A 26,182-nucleotide genomic window follows, 5' to 3' on the forward strand; every position below is an offset into this window, starting at 1 on the left:
TATCCCTTTTTATTCGTTGTTTTATATTTATTTATTTAAAAAATAAGTTTATTTTATTTATTTATTTTTGGCTGCGTTGGGTTTTGTTGCTGCGCGCGGGCTTTCTCTAATTGCAGCGAGTGGGTGCTACTCTTCGTTGTGGTGCGTGGGCTTCTCATTGTGGTGGCTTCTCCTGTTGCGGAGCAGGGGCTGTAGGCACGTGGGCTCCGGTAGTTGTGGCACGCGGGCTCAGTAGTTGTGGCTCGCGGGCTCTAGAGCGCAGGCTCAGTAGTTGTGGCGCAGGGGCTTAGTTGCTCTGCGGCATGTGGGATCTTCCCGGACCAGGGCTTGAACCCGTGTCCCCTGCATTGGCAGGCAGATTCTTAACCACTGCACCACCAGGAAAGCCCCTATATTTATTTTCATTGACACTAATAATACACTCTTATTGTAACATTCATTACAAGCCTTATTAGGCTTTTCCTAGGTTCTAAGGCCTTTACATTTATTAACTCAGTGAATCCTCATAACACTCCTATGAGGTAATCATGGTCCCCATTTTACAGATGGGGAAAGCAAGGCAGAAAGAAATCACACACCCAAGGTGACACAACTAGTAAGTGGTTCAGTGGTTCATGCTGGAATTTGAGTCCAGGCTCCAGGCGCCATGTTCTTAGCCATATTTTCTAGAGACAAGTAGTAACAGTTTTCCTTGGTTACTTCCCCCCTTGCACCCCCGATTCTGGTTCCTCCCCACAGGTCACCACTGTTTCTGGATGGTGTTGCTCCAGCCACATCTTTCCTGCCCACCACTTAAATACATTTATGTACACATAAGAATTGGTAGTTTTGCTTTGTGTGTTCATGTAAATGGGATCGCACAGTTTGTATTGCTCTGTGGTTTGCTTTTTTCCCTTAACGCTGTGCCCTGGAGATTCCCCAAGGTGGTAGCATAGATCTTCGTCCTCCTTTTCCCACTGCTGAAGCATATTCCAGCTTGCAGATGTACCACAGTTTATTTCACCAGTCTCTGACTGATAGGGCTTTAGGTTGTATTTATTTTTTCCTGTTATAAATGTTGGGGCAGGAAACGCCTAGCAGGGGATTGTCTTGTACATGCCTCTCTGCGCATGGGGGCAACTATTTCTCCTTGAATACTTATAAGTGGAATTACTAGGTCTGAAAATGATCCTGCCAAATTGCCCTCCCAAAAGGCTGTACCTCTAACAGTACCGGTAACACTGAAGGGAGTGCCCGTTTTGCTGCATCTTCACCAGCACTGGGTATTAACAGTAATTTTCACTTTTTGACGTGCCTGGTGACTAGCGTGTCTGGCGGTGGCTTTAAGTGGGTGTCTGCTCACCCGTCCGCTCCCTCCTCTGTCACTCACTCCCCACTGTGTCTTTCAGCCCGGCCGCTCTACCTTGGTCTCCGCCATGAACGGGCCCACCTTGCAGTCCTCCTCGGCCTCCTCCGCATCCTCCGCCTCCTCGGCGGCGACGGCCCCATCCCCGCGGGGCTGGAGCGAGTTCTGTGAGCTGCACGCGGTGGCCGCAGCCCGGGAGCTGGCCCGGCAGTACTGGCTTTTCGCCCGCGAGCACCCGCACCACGCGCCGCTGCGCGCAGAGCTTGTGTCGCTGCAGTTCACCGACCTCTTCCAGCGCTACTTCTGCCGCGAGGTGCGCGAGGGCCGGGCGCCTGGGCTGTCGGGCACCCGGGCTGCCGCCCCCGCGCGCGACTACCGTGAGACTGGCCGCGGGCCCCCGGCCAAGGCCGAGGCGTCCCCAGCCGAGCCGGGCCCCGCCGCCCCCGCCCCCGGCCTGCCCAAGGCCCGCAGCTCGGAGGAGCTGGCCCCGCCGCGGCCGGCCGCCGCCTGCTCCCTCCAGCACCTGCGCCACAGTCTCCGCCACATCTTCCGCCACCGCTCGGCCGGGGAGCTGCCCGCGGCCCCCAGCGCGGCCGCAGGGGAGGCAGGCGAGGCCCCGGCCAGGCCCGGCCTGGCCAGGAAGCTCCTGCCCTGGAGCCTGGCCCGGGAGCCGCCACCCGAGGCCCTCAAGGAGGCGACGCTGCGGTACAGCCTGGCTGACGAGGCCTCCATGGACAGCGGGGCGCGCTGGCAAAGGGGGCGGCTGGCGCTGCGGCGCGCTGGCCCCAACGGCGCGGACCGCCTGCTGGAGCTCTTCGACCCGCCCAAGGTAAGACCCCGCGCACGTGGTTACGTGGGTACGGGTGGTGACACTTTTCCAGCAGGCGGCCACAAAGTGCCCGGCGGAAAGCGCGCCTTCTTAAAAGTGAACTTTTTCCTCTGAGAATCATTTTCCGTTTACAGATAGTACAGAGTTCCCTTATACACTGCACCCAGCTTTGCCTCATGTTAACATGTTACAGTACCATGTACATCCGTCTTATAATTAAGGAACAAACATTGGTACATTACTGTTAACTGAACTCCGAGGTTCCTTTGGATTCCACTAGTTTTCCCCTAATGTCCCTCTTCTGCTTCAGGACACTATGTTAGATTTAGCTGTCATGTTTCCCTAGGCACCTCTTGGCTGTGACAGTTTCTCAGGCGTTTCTTGTTTCTGATGGCTTTGACAGTTTTGAGGAGCACTGGTCAGGGATTTTGTAGAATGTCCAGGGACACCATACATGGGCATCATGTGGGCTAGTGGCAGCCTGGTCCAAGGTCCTTGAAACCCCTGACCCAGCTGACCCTGACAAACAGGAGGATTTCTCCTAGGGAGTTCAAAACCATCGTGGAATTCCTTGGAGCCTCCCATGCTTTGTGGATGTCTTATTTTCTCTCAGGTTTAAATCTTTTTGTCTTTTTCCTTCGCATCCCACTTAATTCCGGCGGTGCAGTTGAGGCTGAAGGTCACTGTGGTCTACACACCTGCCGGACTCCATCTTTGGCCAGATGTGTCAAGTTGATGGGACCATGTGGTCTTCCTTTCTCTTCTCTTTGTGGTTCTGTTATGTCCTAGGGCCTTGGTCTAGAGAGTGAGCAAAGCAGATCCCAGCCCTGAGGGGTCACGGTCTGGGTGGAGGAGACCAAATGATTATTCATTCATTCAAAAGATACTTGTTGAGCACCTACACTGTACCAGGCACACACTAGGTGCTGGGGAAGCTGGCATCTTGGTGGGGCTATTGAAGGACTAAACCTACAAATGAACATGAAATTATCAATTGTATTTTGTGCTCTGAAGGAAAGCAATGGGGCCTCTGGGAGGATAACTGAGGGGCCCTAACTTGGGGGTTGGGATGGGGTGTTGTCAAGGAATCCCCTTATGTGAAGTACCTTTCCTTTTAAACTTCATTGTGGAGTCACATGCACATGCTGAGGCGTGTGAAGTGTGTTTGAAGCTCCACGAGTGTCCCTGTGTTAGTACACCCGGTGGCCCAGTGGCCCAGGGGCTCCCTCATGCCTCTTCCATGTCAGCACCCCTCCCCCCCCCATACACATCGACTCCCACCCCCACGGATTGCATTTCTCTGTTTCGAACTTCATATAAATGGAATCGTATAGTGTATTGGTTTTTGTGTCTGGCTTCTTTCACCCAGCATGTTCTAGAGATTTGTCCATGCTCTTGGGTGCATCAGAGTTTGTTTCTTTTTATCGCTGAGTAAATCCAGTCTGTTGTATGGATGTACCACAGTTTATTTATCCATTCACCAGTTGATGGATATTTGGGTTGTTTCCACTTTGGGACTTGTACAAATCATGCTATAATGAAATTTGCTCTTAGGTCTTCGTATTGACATATGCATCCATTTCCCTCCGGTAGATTCCTAGAAGTGCTAGGTCATATGGGAAGTGCAAGTTTAATTTTATATGAAACTTCTAAACTTTTTCCAAAGTGGCAGCACAATTTTGCATCCCCATCAACAGTGTATGAGTCTTTTTTCTTTCCAGCCCTTCTAGTGGATGTATACTGGTATCTCAAATCTTGGCTTTAATTTGCATTTCCCTTATGACTCATGAGGTTAAGTACCTTTTCATGTGTTTATTGGCCATTGGGATTGACTCTTTTTTCAAGTGTTAGCCATTTTTATTGAGTTGTCTGTCCTTTTCTTATTGATTTATAAAAGTTTTTATACCTGAATGTACTTCAGCACACTTGAATGCACTTTCTTTGTATCGTACATATGACCTCCTGCTCTGTGGTTGTCTTTTTTACTCCTTTAATGGAATCTTTTCATGAGCCTAAGTTCTTTTTTAAAAATATTTATTTTATTTACTAGTTTATTTATTTGGTTGCTCCCGGTCTTAGTTGTGGCTCACGGGCTCCTTAGTTGCGGCTCGTGGGCTCCTTAGTTGCAGCATGCAAATTCTCAGTTGTGGCATGCATGTGGGATCTAGTTCCCTGACCAGGGATCGAACCCGGGCCCCCTGCATTGGGAGCGCAGAGTCTTAACCACCGCGCCACCAGGGAAGTCCCATGAACCTAAGTTATTAACTTTAACGAAGTCCAGTTTATCGGTTGCTTTCCTGTATGGTTAGTGCTTTTTGTGTCCCATTTAAAGAATCTTTGCCTACCCAGGGTCATGAAGATCTTTCTTGTCTTTTCTTTTTTTTTTTTTTTGCCTGCGTTGGGGTCTTCGTTGCTGCACGCAGGCTTTCTCTAGTTGCGGCGAGTGGGGACTACTCTTTGTTGCGGTGCGCGGGCTTCTCATTGCGGTGGCTTCTCTTGTCGCGGAGCACGGGCTCTAGGCGCGCGGGCTTCATTAGTTGTGGCACGTGGGCTCAGTAGTTGTGGCGCACGGGCTTAGTTGCTCCGTGGCATGTGGGATCTTCCCAGACCAGGGCTTGAACCTGTGTCCCCTGCATTGGCAGGCAGATTCTTTTCTTTGTTTCTTTTTTTGGCTGCATCAGGTCTTAGTTGCAGCATGCGGGATCTTCATTGAGGCACGTGGGATCTTTTGTTATGGCACACGAGCTTCTCTCTAGTTGTGGCCTGAGGGCTCCAGGGCGCGTGGGCTCAGTAGTTGTGGCACTTGGGCTTAGTTAGTTGCCCCGTGGCATGTGGGATCTTAGTTCCCCAACCAGGGATCGAACCTGCATCCTCTGCATTGGAAGGCGGATTCTTCACCACTGGACCACCAGGGAAGTCCCGGCAGGCAGTTTCTTAACCACTGCACCACCAGGGATGTCCCTTGTCTTTTCTTCTAGAAGCTTTATTGTTTGGGCTGAATCATATTGATGGGCCTTCACAAGATCCATCCTGAATTAGTTTTTGTGTGTGGTGTGAGGTAGGGGTCACAATTCTTCCACTTCTGGTACTACATGCTGATGTGACTCTTTCTTTCCTATTGGATTGCATGCAATGCTACTTTGATCCTAAATCTAGTGTATATCTGTGCTTCTGGACCCTCCTTCTGTTCCACTGGCCTATGTGTCTGTTCTTATGTTAACACCACACTCTCTTTTTTTTTTTTTTTTAATTATTTATTTTTATTTATTTATTTATATATGGCTGTGTTGGGTCTTCGTTTCTGTGTGAGGGCTTTCTCTAGTTGCGGCGAGTGGGGGCCACTCTTCATCGCGATGCGCGGGCCTCTCACTATCATGGCTTCTCTTGTTGCGGAGCACAGGCTCCAGACGCGCAGGCTCAGTAATTGTGGCTCACGGGCCTAGCTGCTCTGCGGCATGTGGGATCTTCCCAGACCAGGGCTCGAACCCGTATCCCCTGCATTGGCAGGCAGATTCTCAACCACTGCGCCACCAGGGAAGCCCACACCACACTCTCTTAATCACTGAAGTTTAACAGTGAGTCTTGCGGAGGTGAGTTGTTTTTTTTTTTTGGCTGTGCCACGCAGCTTATGAGATCTTCGTTCCCCGACCAGGGGTTGAACCTGTGCCCTCAGCAGTGAAAGCACGGAGTCCTAACCACTGGACCACCAGGGAATTCCCACTGAGGAGGTGACTTCTGAACTGAGATCTTAATACTGAGATAAGAATCTCTGGGCAGTGGGAACAACATAGGCAAAGGTGCTGAGATGGGAAGGCATTTTGTATGTTTTTTTTTTTTTATATTTATTTTTATTTATTTATGTATTTATTTGGTTGCGCCGGGTCTTAGTTGTGGCAGGCAGGCTCCTTAGTTGCAGCTCGCTGGTTCCTTAGTTGTGGCACATGAACTCTTAGTTGCAGCATGCATGAGGGATTTAGTTCCCTGACCAGGGATTGAACTTGGGCCCCCTGCATTGGGAGCATGGAGTTTTAACCACTGCACCACCAGGGAAGTCCCCAGCATTTTGCATGTTTTTCTTTTCTCTTTTTTAATTAATTAATTTATTTTTTGGCTGCACTGGGTCTTTGTTGCTGGGCATGGGCTTTCTCTAGTTGTGGCGAGCAGGGACTACTCTTCATTGTGGTGCTCGGGCTTCTCATTGTGGTGGCTTCTCTTGTTGCGGAGCACAGGCTCTAGGCGCATGGGCTTCAGTAGTTGTGGCATGTGGGCTCAGTAGTTGTGGCTCACGGGCTCTAGAGCGCAGGCTCGGTAGTTGTGGCACATGGGCTTCGTTGCTCCATGGCATGTGGGATCTTCCCGGACCAGGGCTCGAACCCGTGTCCCCTGACTTGGCAGGCGGATTCTTAACCACTGCACCACCAGGGAAGTCCCTTGCATGTTTTTAAGAAAGAAAAACAGAAGTGTGTTGGGAGCACAGATGGGGAAGATGGGGCGTGCGGGAGGATGTGCGGGTAGAGGGTCCCGTGAGGAGTCAGTATTTTATTCCAAGTGTAACACGAAGCCTTTGGAAAAACGCAAGTGCAGATAAAAACTTTACTCGTTTTTAAAACGTCTCAAGGCTCCGACACCATGAAAAGCAAATAACGTCCCAGACACATGATCTTATCTGCATGATAAGGTGGGGTTCCCTATAAAACTTTAAAACAACTGCTGCTGCTTAAAATAAACCATCTTGGAAAACCCAGTGTCAGGAGTCAGATGGACCCAGGTTCAAACAATGGATTAGCTTCTTTCTCAGCTCTGGGGCCTTAGGCAAGTGACGTCACCTCTCTGGGCCTCAGTTTCCTCCTCTATACAGTAGAGCTACTCAGAGTTGGCACCTTGTGTGGCTGTTGTGATAACTGGGAGGGCACATCTGCTGAGCGCCTGGCACAGGGAAGGCTCACTGTTACTGGCCCTCCTTGTTATTATGGTTGTCATGGTAGTGAAATGATTTGGGGGCTAAGGATGCAGATTTATTTCTAGTGCTGGTTTGGGCCCTTAGTGCCCAGCTGGGATGCATGATCAAGGCTCCTGTTCTTTGGGAACCCTGAGGGTGGGGCCCTGGTCAGAGTCCTCAGGGCTCGGAAGTGGTATTTGGCCTTGGAGAAGCGGGACCCGGAGTGGCAGCTGGGTCCCTGAGGCTCGCCCCTCTCTCCAGGCCGCCTGGGCCTCTGCCACAGGCTTGGTGGTCACTGTGTGACCTGGGGTGTCCCCCACCAAGTGAGCAGCCCTGGTGGGGCCTCTCCCGTCCCCTCCACAGAGTGCCTGGCCTGACAGAGCAGGCCCCAGCTCCGTCGGCTTCTGACAGCTTCCCTTTGTGCTTGGAACAGTCTGGGACTCTTCCTGAATGTTTCCTGGAGTGACTTGGAGCGTCCAGTCTCTGGGCCAAGGATACCTAGACTAGAAGTCTTGAGTGTGCCTGCCTGGAGGGTAGCCTTGACCTCCAACCTCTGACCCTGGAGTTCTCTATGGGAGCAGCTTTAAACATAGGCAACGGAAGGTTTGACAGCCAGGGCTTGAGCTCTGGGTTCATACCCGAGCTCTGTCACTTGAAGGGTGCTCAGCACCTGTTTGGAGAAGCCCTTGCTGCCCAGAATGGGGAGAGGCTTGGAGGACGAGATCTGAGAGCGGGCAGCTGCCCAGGGACATCACTCGGGCCTCAGCCAAGCTAACGCCACCCAGAAGTCTGAGGCCAGGTGGCCAGCTGCTCATGGGTCAGCCTCACCTGGACTTGGGTCACAGCTCTGCTTCTGACCAGAACCTCTGACCTTGGGCCGGTCACTTCCCCACTCGGAGCCTCAGTCTAGTCACCTGTAAAGTAGGGGTGATAGCAGCAGCCAAGGGTCGAGGGTCACCGTGAGGGCTGTGGTGGGAGGGAGCTTGCCACGACAGGCGGAGTGTAAGCGGAGGCCACAGGCTGCTGCAGTGGGCGGCTGGAGGGCGGTTGGAGGAGACATGTGTGACTAGTTCCCAAAGTCTGAAGTCTGGTTTCAGTGACATCACTGCAGATGGACGGGAGGTGGGGCAACCCTTCCTTGTACTGCGCACTGGCCCTCGGGGGAAGCTAGGGATTGCCTCGGCTGGGGGGTGGTCATCAAAGGCCCCTTGGCAAGAGGTGACATCTGGGATGAGCGCAGGTGCCGATCCTGGAAGATCTGGGTGAAGGAGTCCCAGGCTGAGGAAATGGCAAGTGCAAAGGCTCTGGGGTGAGCACGAACCAGGAGACTTTGAGGAACAACCAGGTGGCCAGGGGCTGGAGTAGAAGGAGGGATGAGGGATGAGGTTGGAAAGGTGATGGGGCTGGATTATTTGGGGCCTTATGGAGCATGGTGAGGATTTTAGGTTTTACACGAAGAGCAGTGGGAGCACTTGGAGGCTTTAGGGCCAGAGGGGCTGGGACACCTATCCAGCAGTAGGAATGGGCTAGAGGAGCCCTCTGGGGCTGCCTATGCTCTTCTGGCCTTTGGGAGAGTGTGGCATGATTCTTCTCCTAGAAGACCCTCTGGCCCCCATGTCCGCTTGTCCTGTGGCATCTCCCTCTCCTTGGGCATTTCTGAGCCCAGGCTGGGATGGGGGAACAGTACGTTTACTACCTTAAGTAGGCACCTACTGTGCGCCAGGCATTGCCCTAAACACTTGACCTCAGGTCCTTCCCATGAGGTCAAGCTTGTTGGCCCATTTGACAGATGAGAAAACCAAGGCTGGGAGAGGCAAAGAAACTTGCTCAGGATCATGGTGCTAAGGAGATCGGAGCCCCTGATCCAACAGGTCCCTGCTCCTGAGCCCCCAGCCACACTGTGAATGGCCTCCCTCCAGCCACGGGGTGCAGAGCAGTAGCTTCCAGCCGGCCAGGCCTGAGACGTGCCATCCCACTCAGCAGTTAAAAACAAGAAAGTTGGATTGGTTGCCAATGGTTAAAAACCATAAAATGGAAAGATTTCATATAAGAACCCAGTTTCTGGTTTCTCTTATAAATTGGTGGACTTGGCAGTGCTGGGCCAGGATCACTCGACGTGCATCCCAGCCTGGCCCCTGTGGAGGGAGAGCCTGACTGGAAGGTCGGGGGGTTGTCCCAGGGTCAGGGAGAGATCAGAGGACCAGCCACCAGGCCCGGGGTGGCTGGCCTTAGGGCAGAGCTTTGCCGGGAGCTGGGGGTCCATTTTCCAATGGAGCACATCTGGGCTGGCCATGGCCTTGGGGCCAGCCCTTTGCTCTTTTGGGCCTCAGTTTCCCCACATGTCCAAGCCTGGTTTGGCTGAGATGGTCTCAAAGCCCTGCCAGCCCTACTGGGTCCAGGGGCTGAGCCTCAACTTCTCTCATCTCTAAAGTGGGGGTAATGATGGAATTCTAGTAGCTGTTGTTGAAAAAATGCCTTTTTAGCCAGCATCTATTTGGCACTTGTTACATACTAGGCACTTGACTGCCTTGGCTTCATTTAATCCTCACAGCAGCCCTGTGAGGGTGCTGTTGTGATTACCCCCATATCACAGATGGGGAAATTGAGTCTAAGAGAAGGTAGGTGACTTGCCCAAGGTCACATAGCTCTGAGCAGCTGAGATGGGGTTGGGACCCAGGTATTCGGGCTGCACCTGGTGCCTAGCAGGTCTCCAGAAGGATTTATTGTCATGGGTGTTGGTGCTGGTGGTGTTTAGCCAGTGGCCCTACCTGGCGGAGGTGGGGGGTGTGTCTGTTTTGAGTTCTCAGACCAGGAAAGGCTCCTTGCGGCCATCTTGTCTAGTGCCACCAATTTAAAGATGGGGACACTGAGGCCCAGAGGGGGCTGGCCAGTACCCCTCTCACCCAGCATGTAAGACTTGGTGGACCCAGTGTGCTCTGCCCTTGGCCTCTGCTGCTCAGCCCAGAGAAGAGGTAGAGGAAGGGGGAGGGGACTCACAGGGGATTCACCCCACATCCCTGAGCTCCCCTCCTGCACCACAGGCCTCTAGTACCCGCAGGAAGAAGTGGTCTGGTTGGCAGTGGCTGGACCTGCTGGTCCTAGGGAGAGCCTGACCTAGGCTGACCTAGGCCAGGGGCCAGTCGGGCAATATGGTTCAGAGCTGTTCCCCCTCTGCTCCTTCTGAGCTGTCCTTGGGCAAGTGACTGGGCCTCAGTTTCCTCATCTGTAAAATGGGGGTGGTCCCAGTGCCTGCACGTGTCGGGGAGGCTGCGGATACAGTACGTGCTGACTGGGTAGGTGAGGGGCCTGGGTGTGAGTGTGGCCGGGCAGCCTGTGGGCAGTAGGTGCTCCCAGCAGCCCGGCTGATGAAGGGGCTGAGTGTCCTGAGCACTGACCGTGGGCGAGGGTGGTGCCGAATTAGCCCCCTCAATGCTCCCCTGACTCTGCAAAGTAGGCATGGCCACTGTGCCTGCTTCACAGATGAGAACACTGAGGCTTTGAGACACAGAAGGAGACACTGCTGGACCCTGGGGGCCCGAGCCCGGAGCCCGTGCCCCAAGTGTGGGAAAGAGGAAGCAGAAAGAAAGGGACGTCCGCCGGGGGGCCTGGGGGTTTCCTCTCGGAGGCAGGAGCGCGAGGAGGAAGAGGAGTGCTGGGCAGGAAGCGGCCGGGCGGGCGGGCGGGAGGGGCAGCCTCCTGGGGCCCGGACAGAGCTGGGCCTGAGTCCTGCCTCTGCCCCTTCTGAGCTGTGTTACCTTGGGAAAGGCACTTCACCCTCTCTGTGCCTCATTTTCCTCAAGTAAAAAGAGCTGAGTGACGGCACCCACGTTGGGGCGATGGTGAACTAGCTGCTGTCCTCATGGTGCTGGGAGCCGTGCCCGGCGCAGGTGGTCTCAGCAAGTCTTAGCTGCTGTAGTTTTTTTTTTTTGGCTGAGCGGCATGCAGGATCTTAGTTCCCCGACCAGGGATTGAACCCGTGCCCCCTGCAGTGGAAGCGCAGAGTCCTAACCATTGGACCTCCAGGGAAGTCCCATGTAGTTGTTGTTATTTTTTATTAGTCACTTTCAGCACGATGGGCACTACATTTGACACATCCCATGCAATTACCACAAACCCTGGGAGGCGGGGAACAGTGATGAAGGCATCTCACAGATGAGGAAACAGGCACAGAGAGGTAGAGAGACCTGCCCAAGGCCACACAGCTGGGAGATGGAAGAGCAGGAATGGAGGCCGGTGTGGGCCTGCCAAGGCCAGGGGGTGTGTTTAGCCCCTGAGCAGCCCGAGAAACCACTCACCATCTGCCTACAGCCCGGTAGGTCTTCGTGGGCCGGCGAGAGCCCTGATGTCCCAGGGGGAGACAGGTGTGTCGGAGGCCAGTGGCTCCCCGATCCCACCCTCTCCCAGGGGGACCAGGGGCTGAAGGCTCCCAGGATGAGAGTGGGGTTTCCGTCCTCGCTCTGCCCCGGGCTGCTTAGTGACCCAGGTTGGTCCCTGCCCCTCTCTGAGCTGTGAAATGGGCAACCAGGGGGCTTGATCCGGGCTTTCTGGGGCTGGTGGGGGGAGGGAGGAGTGGGTGATGGTGGGCAGGGCTCCCGTGGCTCCCGTGGGGCCCCCAGCCGCACACACAGCCGCCCCATCTGCCCCTTATTGGGCTTTCGTGTAAGGTCGTTTTTTGAAAAGTACTTTGCTGCTTAGAAGAAACCCCCAACCACACTGAAACCACGGGCAGATGGTATCGGCTTGCTTCCTTTCAGCTCAAATTCTGTGAATCCAGAGACTGGAAAGAGCCCCCGAATCCAACAGGGGGAGGGTGGCGAACGACAGTCATTTATCATCACCACCCCCCCAACCTCGGAGCCTCTGGGGGCTGCTTCCACCCCACGCCCTTGCTCCTCGGGGCCTGTTAGCTGTCGCCAGCTTCTTGGAAGTTGCTTTTCTGTTTTCCTTTGTTTGGGGGACTGGGTATTGGGACACAAAGCTGCAGAGTCTGGGCCGTGGGCTTGGCGGCCGGGGAGAAGGGCAGATGGACAGGTTTGGGTTCAGATCTTGGCTCTTGTGTCCTTGTTACGTGGCTTTGGGCTGAGAACTCGGCCTGTCTCAGCCTCAGTTTCCCATTCTGGAAAGTGGAATGTCAGTACTGGCCTTGCTGGGTGATTGAGTCGAAAATAGGCTCTGAGAGGGCCTGACACGATGTGTTTCCTCCCTGAGAGGCAGAAGAAGGGGCTTGCTGCGTGGGAAGTCACCAGACCCCAGGGGTGGGTCCCCAGATGCCCTCCCTGGGATGGGCAACAACCTGGCCAGCACTCCCAGTAGCCTGGACCGGGCACCAGCCGACAGCGGGCCCGCCAGGCGGGCCTGCTGGAAATCCCCCACCCACTTCTTTGCGGATGGAAAAGGAAAGCAAAAGGCACCAGCAGAGATCTCTGCGTTCCGAGCGCTGGCCCTCCCCGGGGGTGGAGGCGGAGGTAGCTTCCTTCCCCAAGGCCGGAGGGGCCGCCTCAGCTTCCTTTTTGGGGCCCCACACCCCTTTTTCCTGTCTCCCCTCTGGGCTGGGGAAGAGGCCACTGTTTTCCTCAGGCCGTGGACCCCGCTGACTGCTCAGCCTCCGGCACCGGTGGGTGACGGCGTACGGGGGAGGGGGCCCATCACGGCTGCACCTGGCCTCTGGGTCCTCCCTCACTGTGGCTGATCCTCCCCTCCTGGGCCTGACCTGAATCCTGACTGCGGCCCAGTCGGAAGTCCATGGCGAAGCAGAGAAAGAAACCTCTCTCCAGGGAACCGTCTGGAATGGGAGGCCCCGCTGTGTCTCTTTGCAAATCTTCGTGTAATCTAGGAAACTGTCTACCTTACCGAGGGCCTCCACAGTTGAGTTCCTAGTGTTTCTGGTTTTGTTTTTTTCAATTAATAAAGCTCATGGCAGAAATTATAGAACAGTAACTGAAAAACCACCCACAATCCTACTACTCAGAGAGAACGAGCATTTCCATTTCACTAGATGTCTTTGTAATCTTTTGTCTTGTATTTCTTTCTCTAACTTTTCCCCCAAATTGCAATTCCGTCCACATTCACTAATTCTTCATTCAGCAGTTAGCTAGGGAGCCCCTTCTGTGTGCCAGGTATGCTGGAAACATAGGCAGAAACTTTTGGACAAAACCCCCAGCCCTTGTAGGACTGACACTCATCCTACTTTTTTGTTACCTGCTTTTTTGTCACTTAACATGTCTTGAACATTTTTCTGTTCTCTTAAATGTTTTTCAAGAATGTCTTAAAAAAAAAAATACTGGCTGCACGATATTTCGTTGACACAGATAGGCCATGATATATTTATCTATGATTATCTAGACTCCTATTTCAATCACTTCTAATTTTTTTGCTCAACTGGACAACCTTGTGACAAACATCTTGTACGTAAATCTTGCTGCCCATGTCTGATTATTTCCTTAGAAGCATATTCCTAGAAGGGAAGTGCTGGGTGGAAGGCTTTGTGAGCACTTCTCATGTTTTCTCTTTCTCTCAAAGCTTTACTGAGATATAGTTTACAAATTATAAAATTAACTTGTTTAAAGGGTACAGTGATTTTTGGTATATTTACAGGGCTGAACAACTATCTCCACGATTTAATTTTAGAACATTTGCATCGTCTCAAAGAGACCTTGTGCTCATCAGCAGTCACTCCGCATTCCTCCTCTCCCCCACCCCCAGGCAACCACTAATCTATCAATACTTCTGTCTCTATAGGTTTGCCTAGTTTGTTCTTTTCATATAAATGGAATCAGACAATATGTGGTCTTTTGCGACTGTCTTCTTTCACTCAGCATCACATGTTCAAGGTTCGTCCGTGTTGTAGCTTGTGGCAGTATTTTGTTCCTTTTTATTGCAAATAATATTCCATTGTATGAATAGATCACATTTTGTTTATCCATTCCTCAGTGATGGACATTAGGTTGTTTTCACTTTTGGGCGATTGTGAATAGTGCTGCCACGAACATTCGTGAATAAGTTTTTGTGTGGACATATGTTTTCATTTTTCCCTGGGTATATACCTTAGGAGTGGAATTGCTGGATCATATGGTAACTCTACATTTAACATTTTGAAGAGCTGCCAAACTGTTTTCCAGAGTACCGCACCATTTTATATTCCCATCAGTAATGTATGAGGGTTCCAATTTCTCCACATCCTCACCAACACTTGTTTTTATTATTTTATTATTTATTTGGCTACGTCAGATCTTAGTTGCAGCATGTGGGATCTTTCATCGCGGCACGCGGGCTTCTCTTTAGTTGTGGCATGCGGGCTCTAGAGCGTGCAGGCTTAGTTGCCCCGCGGCATGTAGGATCTTAGTTCCTTGACCAGGGATGAAACCCGCACCCCTTGCATTGGAAGGTGGATTCTTAACCACTGGACCACCAGGGAAGTCCCACCAACACTTGTTACTATCTATCTTTTTGATTGTAGCCACCCTAGCAGGTGTGAATGGCTTTGATTTACATTTCCCTGATGGCTAATGATGTTGAGCATCTTTTCATGTGATCACTAGCTATTTCTTTTTTTTTTTTTTTTAATACTTTATTTATTTTATTTATTTATTTATTTATGACTGTGTTGGGTCTCTTAGTTTTCGTGTGAGGGCTTTCTCTAGTTGCGGCAAGTGGTGGGGGCCACTCTTCATCGCGGTGCGCGGGCCTTTCACTATCGCGGCCCCTCCCGTTGCGGGGCACAGGCTCCAGATGCGCAGGCTCAGTAGTTGTGGCTCACGGGCCCAGTTGCTCCGCGGCATGTGGGATCTTCCCAGACCAGGGCTCGAACCCGTGTCCCCTGCATTGGCAGGCAGATTCTCAACCACTGCGCCACCAGGGAAGCCCTCACTAGCTATTTCTAATGCTTCTGATATATCCTTTCCAAATAGCCTTCTAGGAAGGTTATACCCATCTATCTTCAAATAGTGGTGCTAACACTGGCTATTATTTTAAAAACCTTTGCCAGCTTCTAGGTGAAGTGGTTATCTTGTCCTTTCTGCTTATGAATGGAACAAACCATTTTTCTTTTTTAAAAACACTGAGATATAATTCACATAACATAAAATTCACCATGTTAAAGTGCAATTCGTTGTTCTTAGTATACTCACTGTGTGTGCAACCATCACCTCTATCCAATCCCAGAACATTTCCATCACCTCAGAAAGAAACCCAGTATCTGTTAGCATTGGTCCCCATTCCCATCCCTGTCCCCCCAGCCTCTGGCAACCACTGATCCTACTTTCTGTCCCTGTGGATTTTGACTCTTTCTCCAATGTTTCTTGGTCATAGACATTTTCTGTGACTTACAGGCCATTAACTCTGTGTGCTCCTCTCCTGCACTGCCTGCCTCTTTCCTGTTGACTTGTAGGAGCTCTTTACACTGACATTAGCACTCTGTCACACGTTGCAAATATTTCCCTAGTTTGCCATTTGGCTTTTCAACTGGTCCTGAGTATCTTGGCCTATGGAGGTTTTTAAGTCTGGGCAGTGAAATACAGTGATCTTTTCCTTTATGATTTTGTTCTTTGCTTTTTCTGCTTAGAAAGGCCTCCCCGACCCTGGGATCAGATAATTATTTAGGTTCTTCTATTCCAGTTTTGTCTTGGTTTTATTTTTCACATTTAATTATTTAATCCAGCCAGCTTTTATTCTTTGTGGCTGGTGCAGTTTCCTGTTGTTTTTTGGTGTCAGTGAGATGCTGTGCGTCAAGGCATATCACTAAACGTGGGCTAAGGATAATGACAACAGCTCACGACAGATGGAGCTTGGAAGGGTGGAGATTCCTGGGCTCTCGCCCTGGTTTCCCTGTCAGCTCAGCCCGAGGCTCTGCTCAGCTGACTCTGAGCCTCGCTGGCGTCCCTGCAGCCCCTTGAGCCCCAGAGGCCCTCGCTTTCACCTCTTCTTCTGAATCATCATTCTTCGAAGGCAGGCGGCGGCCACCGTCGGGGCTTTTGGGGATCTTGGTGGTGACGAGACCCCCCCCCCCTCCCTCCGGTGCACTCCCCTACCGGAGGCCGGTGACAGAGGTTATTTGTTGTTTCTTAACCACATCTTTTTCCACTCTCACCAGGCGTGGAGCAGACATGGGGCCCAGGGTGCAGCTGAGGGCTGTGCTGCAGGGGCGAGGGGCTTCCCCCACCGGGCTGGCTCCGCAGAGGGGCCGGGAGGTGGGCCCGCCGCAAAAGGTCCTGGGGGGCTGGCCAGCTCCGGGACCCCTGGCCCTGTGAGACTCAGGTGCTCCTCTGCTTTCCCCTCAAGAGCACTGAGCACACCCTCCCGTGCAGCAGGAAAGCCTGGGGAGCAGCGCCAGGTTCGGGGCCGGGCGTGCCCCCTCCTGCTCGGGGCCTGGGCACGTGGCGGGGAGCCCGGTACGCGAGGCCCGGGGTGTCCTGGCAGCGAGGTAGCCGGAGCAGCACCACAAGAGGAAGGCATAGCCTGCGTGAAGGTGGACGGGGACAGGGTGCACGGGCCTTGCGGCTCCTCGGCCGCGTGGGGCAGGGAGGATTCCTGGCGGGATGCTGGGAGCAGGATGTGGTCGCCCAAGGCGTGGGCTGGTGGCAGCTGGTTTGCAGCCGGCGGGGGGGCGGTTCTGGCTGGGCCCCGACCCTGCTCCGGACCCCCGGTCGGCCCAGGCCCAAGTGCCAGCTCAGCGCTCCCAGACAGAGACACCGCTCTGTCCTCAAGACCGTCTCAGGCAGGGCAGCGGGTAATTGACGGAAGGGGAGTTGATGGAGGCTGGCTGCTGAGCAGCTCCAGGCCCTGTAAAGTGGTTGGTCCTAATTTGCCAAAGGTCTTGGCCAGGAGTGGTGCCCCGCATGGAGGAAAGGTGTAGCTGGGAGAGGCCTAGGAGCTGTGGGCATGTGGCCCGGCTAGTGAGGGTGGTGGCATTGGCTCCTCTGTTCCCGCCTCTGCAAGGCCCCATCCCAGGACATGCCTCCCCAGGCCGGGCCATGTGGCCTGGACCATTGTCACCCTGAGGGGGGAGGCGAGGTCAGCTAGCGAAGGTGCCGGTGGGTCTGTAAGCTCCTTGGTTCGCCAGTTCATCCATGCCCGTGACGGGGTGCAGGGAGTGGGACTTCCAGGCGTGGTCCCTCTTAAGCCACGGACCCCCCCACCCGGCCGGCCTCAGAGCGGAAGTGCCTGCCCGTCTTCACAGCTGGGTCATCCACACTCAGCCACTCGGCGTGAACTAGGACACCCGCGTCTCAGGAGGGGTTTGCGTGGCTGTCAGGGGATCCCAGACTGGTTGTGTGTGTGTGTTTGGGGCTGTCTCTCTCTATGGGGGTCTCTGTCTCCGGGAGTTTGTCTCTGAGGGGATGGTTGCTCCAGCATCTGAGAGGGGCTTTGTGTGCCGGTCGCTGTGATTGTGTGTGTGGGGGGTGGTCGCCATCTCTCTCAGAGGGGGCTTTGTGTCTGTGTCACTGAGAGTCTGTCTTTCGGACATGTCGGGGTGGGGGGACTTTTACAGGCTTGAGGGGGAGCTCACTGCAGGTGGGGCTTCAGACGAGCCCCCAGCCCGTCTGTTTTAGCATCTCTGGCTGGCTACCCCTCCTAAAGGGCCTCTCTGGGTCCGATAGTGGGGGGCGCAGGCCCCCACCCTCAGGCTTGGTCGCTCAGGGTGGGATCTGGGGCTGCCACCCAGAGGAGGGAGGCGAAATGATGGGGACTCGGAGCAGGGTGGTTATGTTTGGGGGATGTCTCACCATGTCAGTATCGGCTCTGGAGAAGCTCTGCTTCTGGCATTGGCGGGCTCTCACTTGCCAGAAAGGGGAAGCTGACTTGATCCATGTGGCTTTTATGGAAGCTTCTCCCATCCCTTTCCTGTTCCCCTGTGGGGAGAGGGAGCTTGAGGCAACAGGGAGCAGACCAAGGGGGAGACCTGGGAGACTCCCGTGTACTCAGGGCGACAGGCAGGTTCACGTACAGAAGCCCTGGGGGTGCACTCCAACATCACCCCCGTTTTACAGATGAGAAAACAAAAGCACAGAGAAGTGAAGTGATTTGCTCAGGCTCACGCGGAGAAAAAGCAGCTGAAGCAGGCAATCGAAGGGCCTGTGTGTGTGTGTGTGTGTTGCGGGGCTCTGGTTGGGGGCAGAGGAAGGAAGTGACCTGTGGCCGGTAGTTCCAACATTTGTTCAGCCCCTGGAACGGGCTCATTGCCTTCGGTTTGCCCCCTAGGGAGCCAGGGAACAAGGCGGTGAGATAACTCCCCACACCACCCGCATCTGCCCCTGCTCCCGAGACATGAGGGCTGGGGCCCCAGGCACCTAGCAGCTACTCACCCATCCATCTGACAAACCCTCTCCAAGTACCTCCTCTGGGCTGGACCCGGTGCTGGGCCCCAGCTGGGAACAAGGCCTGGTGCCCTGTCCCCACCCCCCAAGGAACTCCCAGGCAGGCGGTGGGGGCAGCTGCACCTTCAGGAAATTATGGCCAGGGCTGATAAGCCCTGTGCCGAGGGAGAGGCACAGGAATCGCACTGACCACGACTTGGTGATCAGAGAAGGCTCCCTGGAGGAGGGGAGGTTCTCTCTGCTGAGACCCGCAGTTTGGGTCAGGCCGGGTGGTGGGAGAGAACATGAGCTGGGAGGAATGGGCTGGATGGGGGCGGGTGGTGTGGGCTCTGGGGCTGGGCAGACGAGGGTCCAAGTCCCAGCTCTTCTTGGCTTCGTTCTCCGTGGCCGGGGACAAGTGATTTTGCCTCTCAGGGTCCCCGTTCCTCCATCTGTAACACGAGCTCGATGTGTTCCGTGAGGTGTCCAGAGCCTTCCTCTCAGCCAGTCCTCTCCCCTGGCCGGCTTGAGCCTCTGGAGGCCCAACCCCGTGTCCTCCGTCCTCGCCCCGATCACCCTGCTTTGACATATCCCTGCCACTCCTCCAGAGCCCTCGTGGCGATGGGCGGTCTGCAGTGGGGGCCATATCCTGGGCCCTACTTATCCCCAGCACTCACGATACTTGGCAAACAAAGGGCCTGTGATGAATATTTGTATAGGAATGAAAGTGAGCATCTACAACCTACCAGGCACTGTGCTCGGTACCGGGGATGCCACAAGAACAAGTCCCCACAGAGTGCATTTCACAGGTTGATAAGTGCAGTGAAGGAAGTAAAGGGGTTCTGTGATGGTGACTCTGCGTATTTAGACACCTGGTCAGGGAGGGCCTTCCTGAGGAGGTGACCCTTGAGCTGACACCTGAATCCGAGAGGAGCCCGATTTGTGAAAATGTGGGCAAATTGCCTTTCAGACAGAGGGAACAGCAGGTACAAAGGCCCCAAGGTGGGAGTGTGCTTGGTACATCGCAGGAACAGTGGAGGCCAGTGTGGCTGGATTGGAGTGAGTGAGAGGAACAGTAGATGAGATTGAGGAGGTAACAAGAACAAGGTCATGCAGCATCTCACGGACCACGGTGAGGACCAGCAAGATGGGGCCCACAGGAGAGTTTTGAGCAGAGGAGGGGGATGGGAAGTAGCTGTATTCTGGATGTGTCTGGGAGTAGCAATGGCGGGACTGATGGACAGCAACTCAATTTTGATGCTGCCCATCTCGCAGGGGGTTCAGGGTGTCACCCTGTTTTCTGACGCCTCATGCTTAGTGGGGGCTCCCTGTGAGTGCCCCCTTTGCCCCCAGTCCGGCTGGTTCCAGAGCCCTTGCCCCAGCATCCACCATTCTGCCGCTGTGGGATGGACTGAGCCCTCCCTCCTCCAAGTCTCTTGTGCCTGGGGAAAGGGGGGCAGGGGAGGGAAGTGGGTATGGCCCCCCTGCCCAGCCTTCCCCTCAGATGCCGTGGGTTCCAGACGCACCCAGGGCCCACGTTAAACACAGATGCCGGGCTGACTTCCAGAGGATCCAGGCCCGCTGGTTGTGCATCCTCTGTGTTGTGACCAGTCCCTCCGGGAGGTTCTCTTAGCCTTGGCTCATTTGTGAAGTGGGGATAAAAACACCAGCCTCATGGGCTGTTGGGGGGGGGGGTCATGGGAGGCACCCACCACTGTTCCTCAGACAGGTGCCCCAGAGCAGGATGGTCTCAAAGTATCACCATAGTTATGTCAAGGATTGCCCTCCACTCTGGAACAATGACCTTCCTACTTCTTTGGTCCTGGCACCTTCGTTCCTCAATTATGATGCTCTTTTCTTTGAAATTTGAACTTTCTGGAAATGGTGCTGGCCTCTGAATTCAACAGTTCAAAGGCGTCCTGGATGGATAGCCCAGGCCCCAGTGCCTGGTACATAGTAGGTGCTCACTAAAGGGTGGTGTGAGGGGGTCTGTTAGTACCGTTTCTAGCCACAGCCAACTCCCCTGCCATCTTGTGGATTTGGCTGTACTTTCTGGTCTCTGGATGTTAGCTCTTGCCGTACCCTTAGCCTCCAGTGCCTTTTCCTCCACCTTCTCTACTTTGGAGAGTGCTCAGCAAACATTTAAAGCCGCTAACTCTATGCCCTGCAGAGGACACAAAGATGGAAAGGGAACAGGGAGGCTGCCTTGGGTTCATGGTCTTGTTGTGGAAAGATAGCTGTGAAAGCTGAAAGCTTCCTCAGGAGGGGCTGTTTGCTTCTGAGCAGATCAGGTATTCCTAAGACTGCATTCCTAAGGCCCTGTGCTCATCCCCACCTTGTGCCGTGTCCCCAGGGACCTTTCCGTACCCTGCACACACTGCATTGCCAAATTCTCATGGAAGGTAGGGGCACTATTACCCCACCTTACAAAAGTGGAGACTGAGGCTAGGAGAGGTGAGTCACTTGTCCATGGAGGATGAGGCAGAGCTGGGACTCAAGGCCAGGACTGTCTAATTCCCAAAAACCAGGATGGCAATGTTGCTTGCGGTGGTTGTGCAGACCCCAGAGAGGCTTCTGAGCAGGACACAGGGTGGCCAAAGTCTGGGGAATACATGGGTTCAGGTTTCTCTGCTTCAGGTCTTCTCAGAGCCTTTAATGGACTACTGTGCACGTGATTCTCCATGCACAAGAAGCTGCCTTCTCTTGGGGAATCCCTCTTTGCAGTGGCTGCCAGGAAGCTCAGAATCAAATTGGTGGCAAGTGAAACTCTGGTCTGTCTTCTAGCAGTTGTCTCCCTTCCCACTCTGAGTATCCCTATAACCCAACTAAAATTTTTGGAACAAGACAGGGTATTTTCTTTCTCTCTCTTTTTTTTTTTTTAAGGTTGTTTTGATACAATCAGTAAGACATGATTAAGCCTTTCCCATAATGTTTTTTCGTCCATTTGTTCATTCATCCATCCATACAGGCAGTATCGATTCTGGGCTGTGGCCTGGGGTTGGGGGACTCAGTCATCCATGACTGGGATCTAGAATTTCTTCTGAGCCCGTAAGTTTTCAGGCCCCCATCGAAGACCGCACTCCCATCCTCCTCCTCCTGGAGTCTGCTCACCGTCCCCACATTACCAAAGAGAAAACTGAGGCTGCCGTTAGTGCCACGCCCAAGAGCCCAAAGGTAGTAAGTGGTGGAGCTAGGGCTCGTCTGACCTTGCCTCCAGGCCACGGGGATGCTACCTTGAGGGCATGAGTGCCATGGCAGGAGTGTGGCTTGGACCTAGACCTTCAGCCGTATACTATGTCCTACTTCCTGTCCCACTGCTGCTCTTCATAGGACAGGAATGAGGGTCCCAAAACCCTGGGAGAGGCAAGACTGCTAAGGGGCTGGTGTGGCCTGGGGGATTCCAGATGGTGGTGGGAGGTCTCCCCTCAAGGCTTTCCCTTGAAGGATAAAGGCCCCTACAGTGGATGGAATAAGGCCATTGTGAGGGCTCAGCCTGCCCATACCACGGGACCCTCCGTGCCAGGCCCTTTACTGCTTGGGTGTGAATTGGATGTTGTCTTCCCCTCCAGCCTCCCACGGAGGCGGCGGGTATGAGCGGGGTCTGGCCCAACTAGCTGGCCTGCTTCTGCCCAAGTATTTAATGTGAGCGTCAGCTGCCCATCATCTCCACAGCTCCACCTTAGAATAAGCCGACGGACTCCCACAGCCTCAAGGTCCCGTGGGGACCGCCTCACTGCGTGCCAGTCTCACTGTGCCTTTGTGCTTCCCCACCTCAGGGCCTTTGCCAGGGTCATCCTGGCACCTGGGAAGCTCACTGCCTTCCCACCCGCCTGTCCTGGCCCTTACGGTCCCCTGCCTGTTGGGTGTCTGTCTCCCTTCTCCGGGAGCTCTCTCAGAAGCTCTGTGATCCTGTGTGTATTTTGTTCCTGCTGGGGCACCGGCACCTCTGCCGGGGTCTTGTGGATATGAATGGCCATGAGTACACGGCAGAGCAGGGTACAGCCCAGTACCCTGAAAGACTCTGGATGGGCCATCCCCGCCCCTGAGCACACAGGGAGTGGCAGCAGGTTTAGGGAAGGCAGGGCCTCCAGAGAAAGGCCAGGTCTGGTCCCAGTCATCCTCTCATCCCCTCCAGGCAGATTCGAGGCCCAAAGGCCGCCTGCCCCCGGCCCCCTGCCATGGGAGAAAGGAGTCCTTGGACAGTGGGAGGTGAGGAGGACCGGATGAACCCGCGGGCTAGGCAGAGCTGACCAAAACGCCCTCCAAAAGCACAAGAACAAACCTAGGGCCAGAATTTTGCTCTGTCTTATGTAGAAGCACATGGAACTTCCCGCCATGTCCACTGAACAGACTAATTGTCCTTTCAGGGTTCACCCTACCCTCTGGCACCTTCATGTCCTTGATCTCTTCAAACCCAGAAGCACCTGAGTAGTTCATTGTGTGTATGCATAGTCACAGTGAAATACATTTTATTTTAGTATCAATTACATTCCATTACTTCCCTTTATCTTACTTAGGTAGGGAGGGAGGTTATATTATATGTCAACTTCGTTGCAGGTAGAAAGGGAGCACATCACAAACAGGGTCTGTAAGGTTGAGAGGAAGCAGGTGTGTGCGCTCAGGGGAAGCTGTGGTACCGTACGTGACACAGGAGCACTGTAACGCTGCAGTCAACCCAAGCAGGCTTTTCCCATCTTGGCTGGCCTCAGACCCCAGCCTGGAAATTTAACAACAGCTGTTTATCAGGTATTTCTTTCACTTGCAATAGTTCACCCAATCACCATACCAACCCTGTGAAAAGAGAGGGACTATTAAATACTTCCACCATACGTACATATGACAAAACTAAGGCATGGAGGGCTGAGTCACTTGTCCAAGGTTATACAAGAAGGGTAGGGTCAAGTCTGAACCCTAGTGCCTAGAAGAGTAAGAAAAATTAAAAAGCCTGGATAAAGTTAGTTAGCTCTAGAAACGCAAGCCCTACTGTGAGGACAGCGTCAGAGCTGGTCTACATCTTTGTCTTTGCGCTTCCTAGCAGCCAGAGCAAAGAAAGAAATGGATTACCACTGTAGGCCCAGTGGCCATTGGCTTTTTGGATGCTGGGAGCTAAGAAGGAGAAGACCAGCTCCCCAGGAGGGATGCTGCAGGACGTGGCGGGTGACAGTCTACTGCCTGTACTACAAACACTGGGATGGTCTGGTCATTTTGATCACCCAAGCACAGCGTGACTCTGAGGTGGGTCCAGAGAGCAGCTGCTGGCCTGGCTTGCTCTGCACTGCAGGTGGACTTAGAGGGTGTGTGAGAGGAGGGGAACCTGAAGCCCCAAGTGTTCCTGCGGCTGCGGTTCGGGCTCGGCTCTCTCCACCACAGCTCAGTTCCATCACATTGTTCAGTCAGAAAGGCACCCACTGGTCCATCCACACGGTGACCAGCGCTCACAAGTCCTGCTCTGGACTGTCCAGCTAGGGCTGTGGCCATAGGTGGGGATGTCTGTCCCTGTGCTCTCAATTGCCCCTCCAATCTGGGCAGAGCCCCTGGCATTTCCCCCACCAGGCAGCATGGTAGGTTAGATGCACTGGCTCTGGTCCTTGGCAGGCTGGGGTTCAGCCCCCGGCTCAGCCTCTGGAGTTGTGTGAGCCTGGGCCACCATGAAGACACCAAAGAACCCGTATCACGCTCAGCCAGCAGGCAGAGGGGAGCCAGGACGAGTTTCGCCACCGTCTGTGCGGCCAGGGTTGGCTGTGGGGAGGGGAATGCTCTCTCCTCACTGCCTGTCAGGTCAGCGGTTCCTCAGCTGCTGGGGGTGAAGCTGGCATGGAGGGCCCCACTTTCAGAGTGAAACCAGGCTCTGCCAGTCATCTTGGCACTCACACTGGGGGCAGGGCCCAGGGCCCAGGGCGGAACTGAAAGGGAGGCGAGGCCTGTTACCCTCTCGGCCTGGCCTGCTTCCTCCCAGTGATGCTGAGGGCCCAGAGCCAGTGGGGAGGCTGGGGGTCCAGGCATGGCCAACTGCAAAAGCAAGAGAAGGAAGGAGCCCTCTGCACCTAACCCGTTTTGCAGACAGGAAATAGAGACAGAGGGGCTGGCTGAGAGTGAAAGCTGCTGGGAGAGCAGAGGGCCTGCTTCCCAAGCGCTCCGGCGTGTCCAGTGCTTGTGTAGGTGCCAGGCGAGGCTCCCAGGCTGAGGAACTCGGTCGTGGGGGACATACAAGAACTTGAAGGGTGAAGATGCCCTGGCTGGTGCTGGTCACTTAGGGCTGGGATTTACTAGTTGTGCAACCTCTCTGAGCTTGTTCCCAGAGTTGTTCTCCCCAGACTGCTGTGTCCAACCACCAGGGCAGGACTGGCAACTCCAAGACCTTCTGGGGGTGGGCCTGGATCAGGAAGAGCCCCAGTTTGACCAACCCTCTCCTGCCAGGCTGCCCAATCCTGGGGTCACCATCCTTCTATCAGAACCCTGGCACCTGTGTGTCTGAAGCATGGTTAAGCGTATGGCTTTGAGGATTGACTCTTGCACCACCTTTTGAAAAGTCAGCCCCTCATGGAGGTCAGGTCCGCCAAAGCCATTGTGCCTGGAACTCACCTTTGCTCCTGCCTCTTGTTTCCTCCTCCCCAGCCGGCACTGCCTTGGTGGGAGCTGTGGTATTTCCAGGTGCGCCTTGCTGTCTGTCTCCTGGCTCTTAGGAAAAGCTGCTGGAGGGAGGAGGGCCCAGTTGGGTCTCCTCTGTCCATTCCCCACATCTTGCTCCTTCCCCCACACTCTTATCTTCTTTTGGCCTGTGCTGGAAGCAGCCATCGATCATCTCATGACCCCAGAGAAACAATCTTACCAGTTTTATCACAGGAGGAAGTGGAGGAGATGGGGGCAGTGAAGGGGTGATCTCCTTTCCGAGCAAACGATGAGAGCTCCTGGGCCCTGGGAACAAACATCTGCAGGGTCAGCCAGGTTCAGTCAGGACCCTTTTGCTGGCAAAAGGGTAGGGGGTCATCTCCCACCCACTCTGAACCCCACGTGTGTTCAATGTTATGGGAGACTGCAGGGCCCCAGGTTTTGTGTGGGTTTCTGGCTGGCTGTAATTGAGGCCAGCCATGCCAGGCTTTGCCCCTTTGGGCACATTGGCAAAAGAGCCCCAAGAGCCCATAGCTAAGCTACTCTGCCAACCCCCTCCTTGTCCTAAGACTTGAAGGCAGGACAGATTAGCTAGGTGTGGGAATTTGAGGTTCTAGGTAGGCTGTATGCTTTGGATAAGGGTTCACAACCTGATCGCCACTTCCTCAGGCAAATGACTTGACTTCCAAGATTTGAGTTTCTTCTTTTTAAGATGTGGTGATAGTATCTGCTTCCTAAGGCTGCTGTTAGGCTGGGAGAGACCCGTACTGGTGGGGAGCCAATGGCGGGGAGGAGCGGAGCTAAAGGTATGATAAAGTCCTGGGCCGCCAGGCAGAGTCAGCCAGCACCACAGAGGGAACTTGGGTTGGATACCCTCACGTTCCCTCTCTGGGTTTACTGCGATGAGGCGGCCAGCAGCCACTGTGACTGGCCAGGGTTGGGGGGTTTTGCTCCACCAGTGGGAAGAGAAACAGGCGTCAGCCAACAGACACGTCAGAGCTGGAATGTCCACAGGTCCAGGTGAAGCAGAGAGATTGGCCCTTAGGCCACATCGGGTGCTGGGGAGCTCAGTGTGTGTGTGTGTGTGTGTGTGTGTGTGTGGGGGTGCGGGCCGGGGGAGATGGTGCTGTGGCTACAGGCAGAGGGCCCTCTGCAGGCTCCTGCAAGGC

At 54.2% G+C, this 26,182-nt stretch overlaps 2 protein-coding genes across 15 annotated transcripts in view; one reads left to right on the forward strand and one right to left on the reverse strand.

The window, feature by feature from the left end:
* The window catches only part of SH2B3 (SH2B adaptor protein 3), a 40,026-nt gene that overhangs the window by 8,922 nt on the left and 4,922 nt on the right, over nucleotides 1–26,182 (forward strand). For all 4 annotated transcript variants that reach the window (XM_068563247.1, XM_068563249.1, XM_068563250.1 and 1 more), the window contains exon 2: nucleotides 1,389–2,174. In XM_068563247.1, coding sequence (XP_068419348.1) covers nucleotides 1,416–2,174 — 759 coding nt within the window. In that variant the 5' untranslated portion in view covers nucleotides 1,389–1,415. The remainder of the gene's footprint in view (nucleotides 1–1,388; nucleotides 2,175–26,182) is intronic.
* ATXN2 (ataxin 2) overlaps nucleotides 22,857–26,182 on the reverse strand; it is a 137,492-nt gene continuing 134,166 nt past the window's right edge. For 9 of the 11 annotated variants that reach the window (XM_068563246.1, XM_068563239.1, XM_068563237.1 and 6 more), the window contains 3 exons: nucleotides 25,234–25,319; nucleotides 24,987–25,096; nucleotides 22,857–23,195 (listed from right to left, as the gene is read on the reverse strand). The gene's annotated coding sequence lies outside the window, so the exon portion shown is untranslated. The remainder of the gene's footprint in view (nucleotides 23,196–24,986; nucleotides 25,097–25,233; nucleotides 25,320–26,182) is intronic. The other 2 variants (XM_068563238.1, XM_068563236.1) reach the window with 2 other exon arrangements.

The sequence above is a fragment of the Eschrichtius robustus genome, chromosome 14 (genome assembly GCF_028021215.1).
Source record: "Eschrichtius robustus isolate mEscRob2 chromosome 14, mEscRob2.pri, whole genome shotgun sequence".
NCBI lineage: Eukaryota > Metazoa > Chordata > Mammalia > Artiodactyla > Eschrichtiidae > Eschrichtius > Eschrichtius robustus.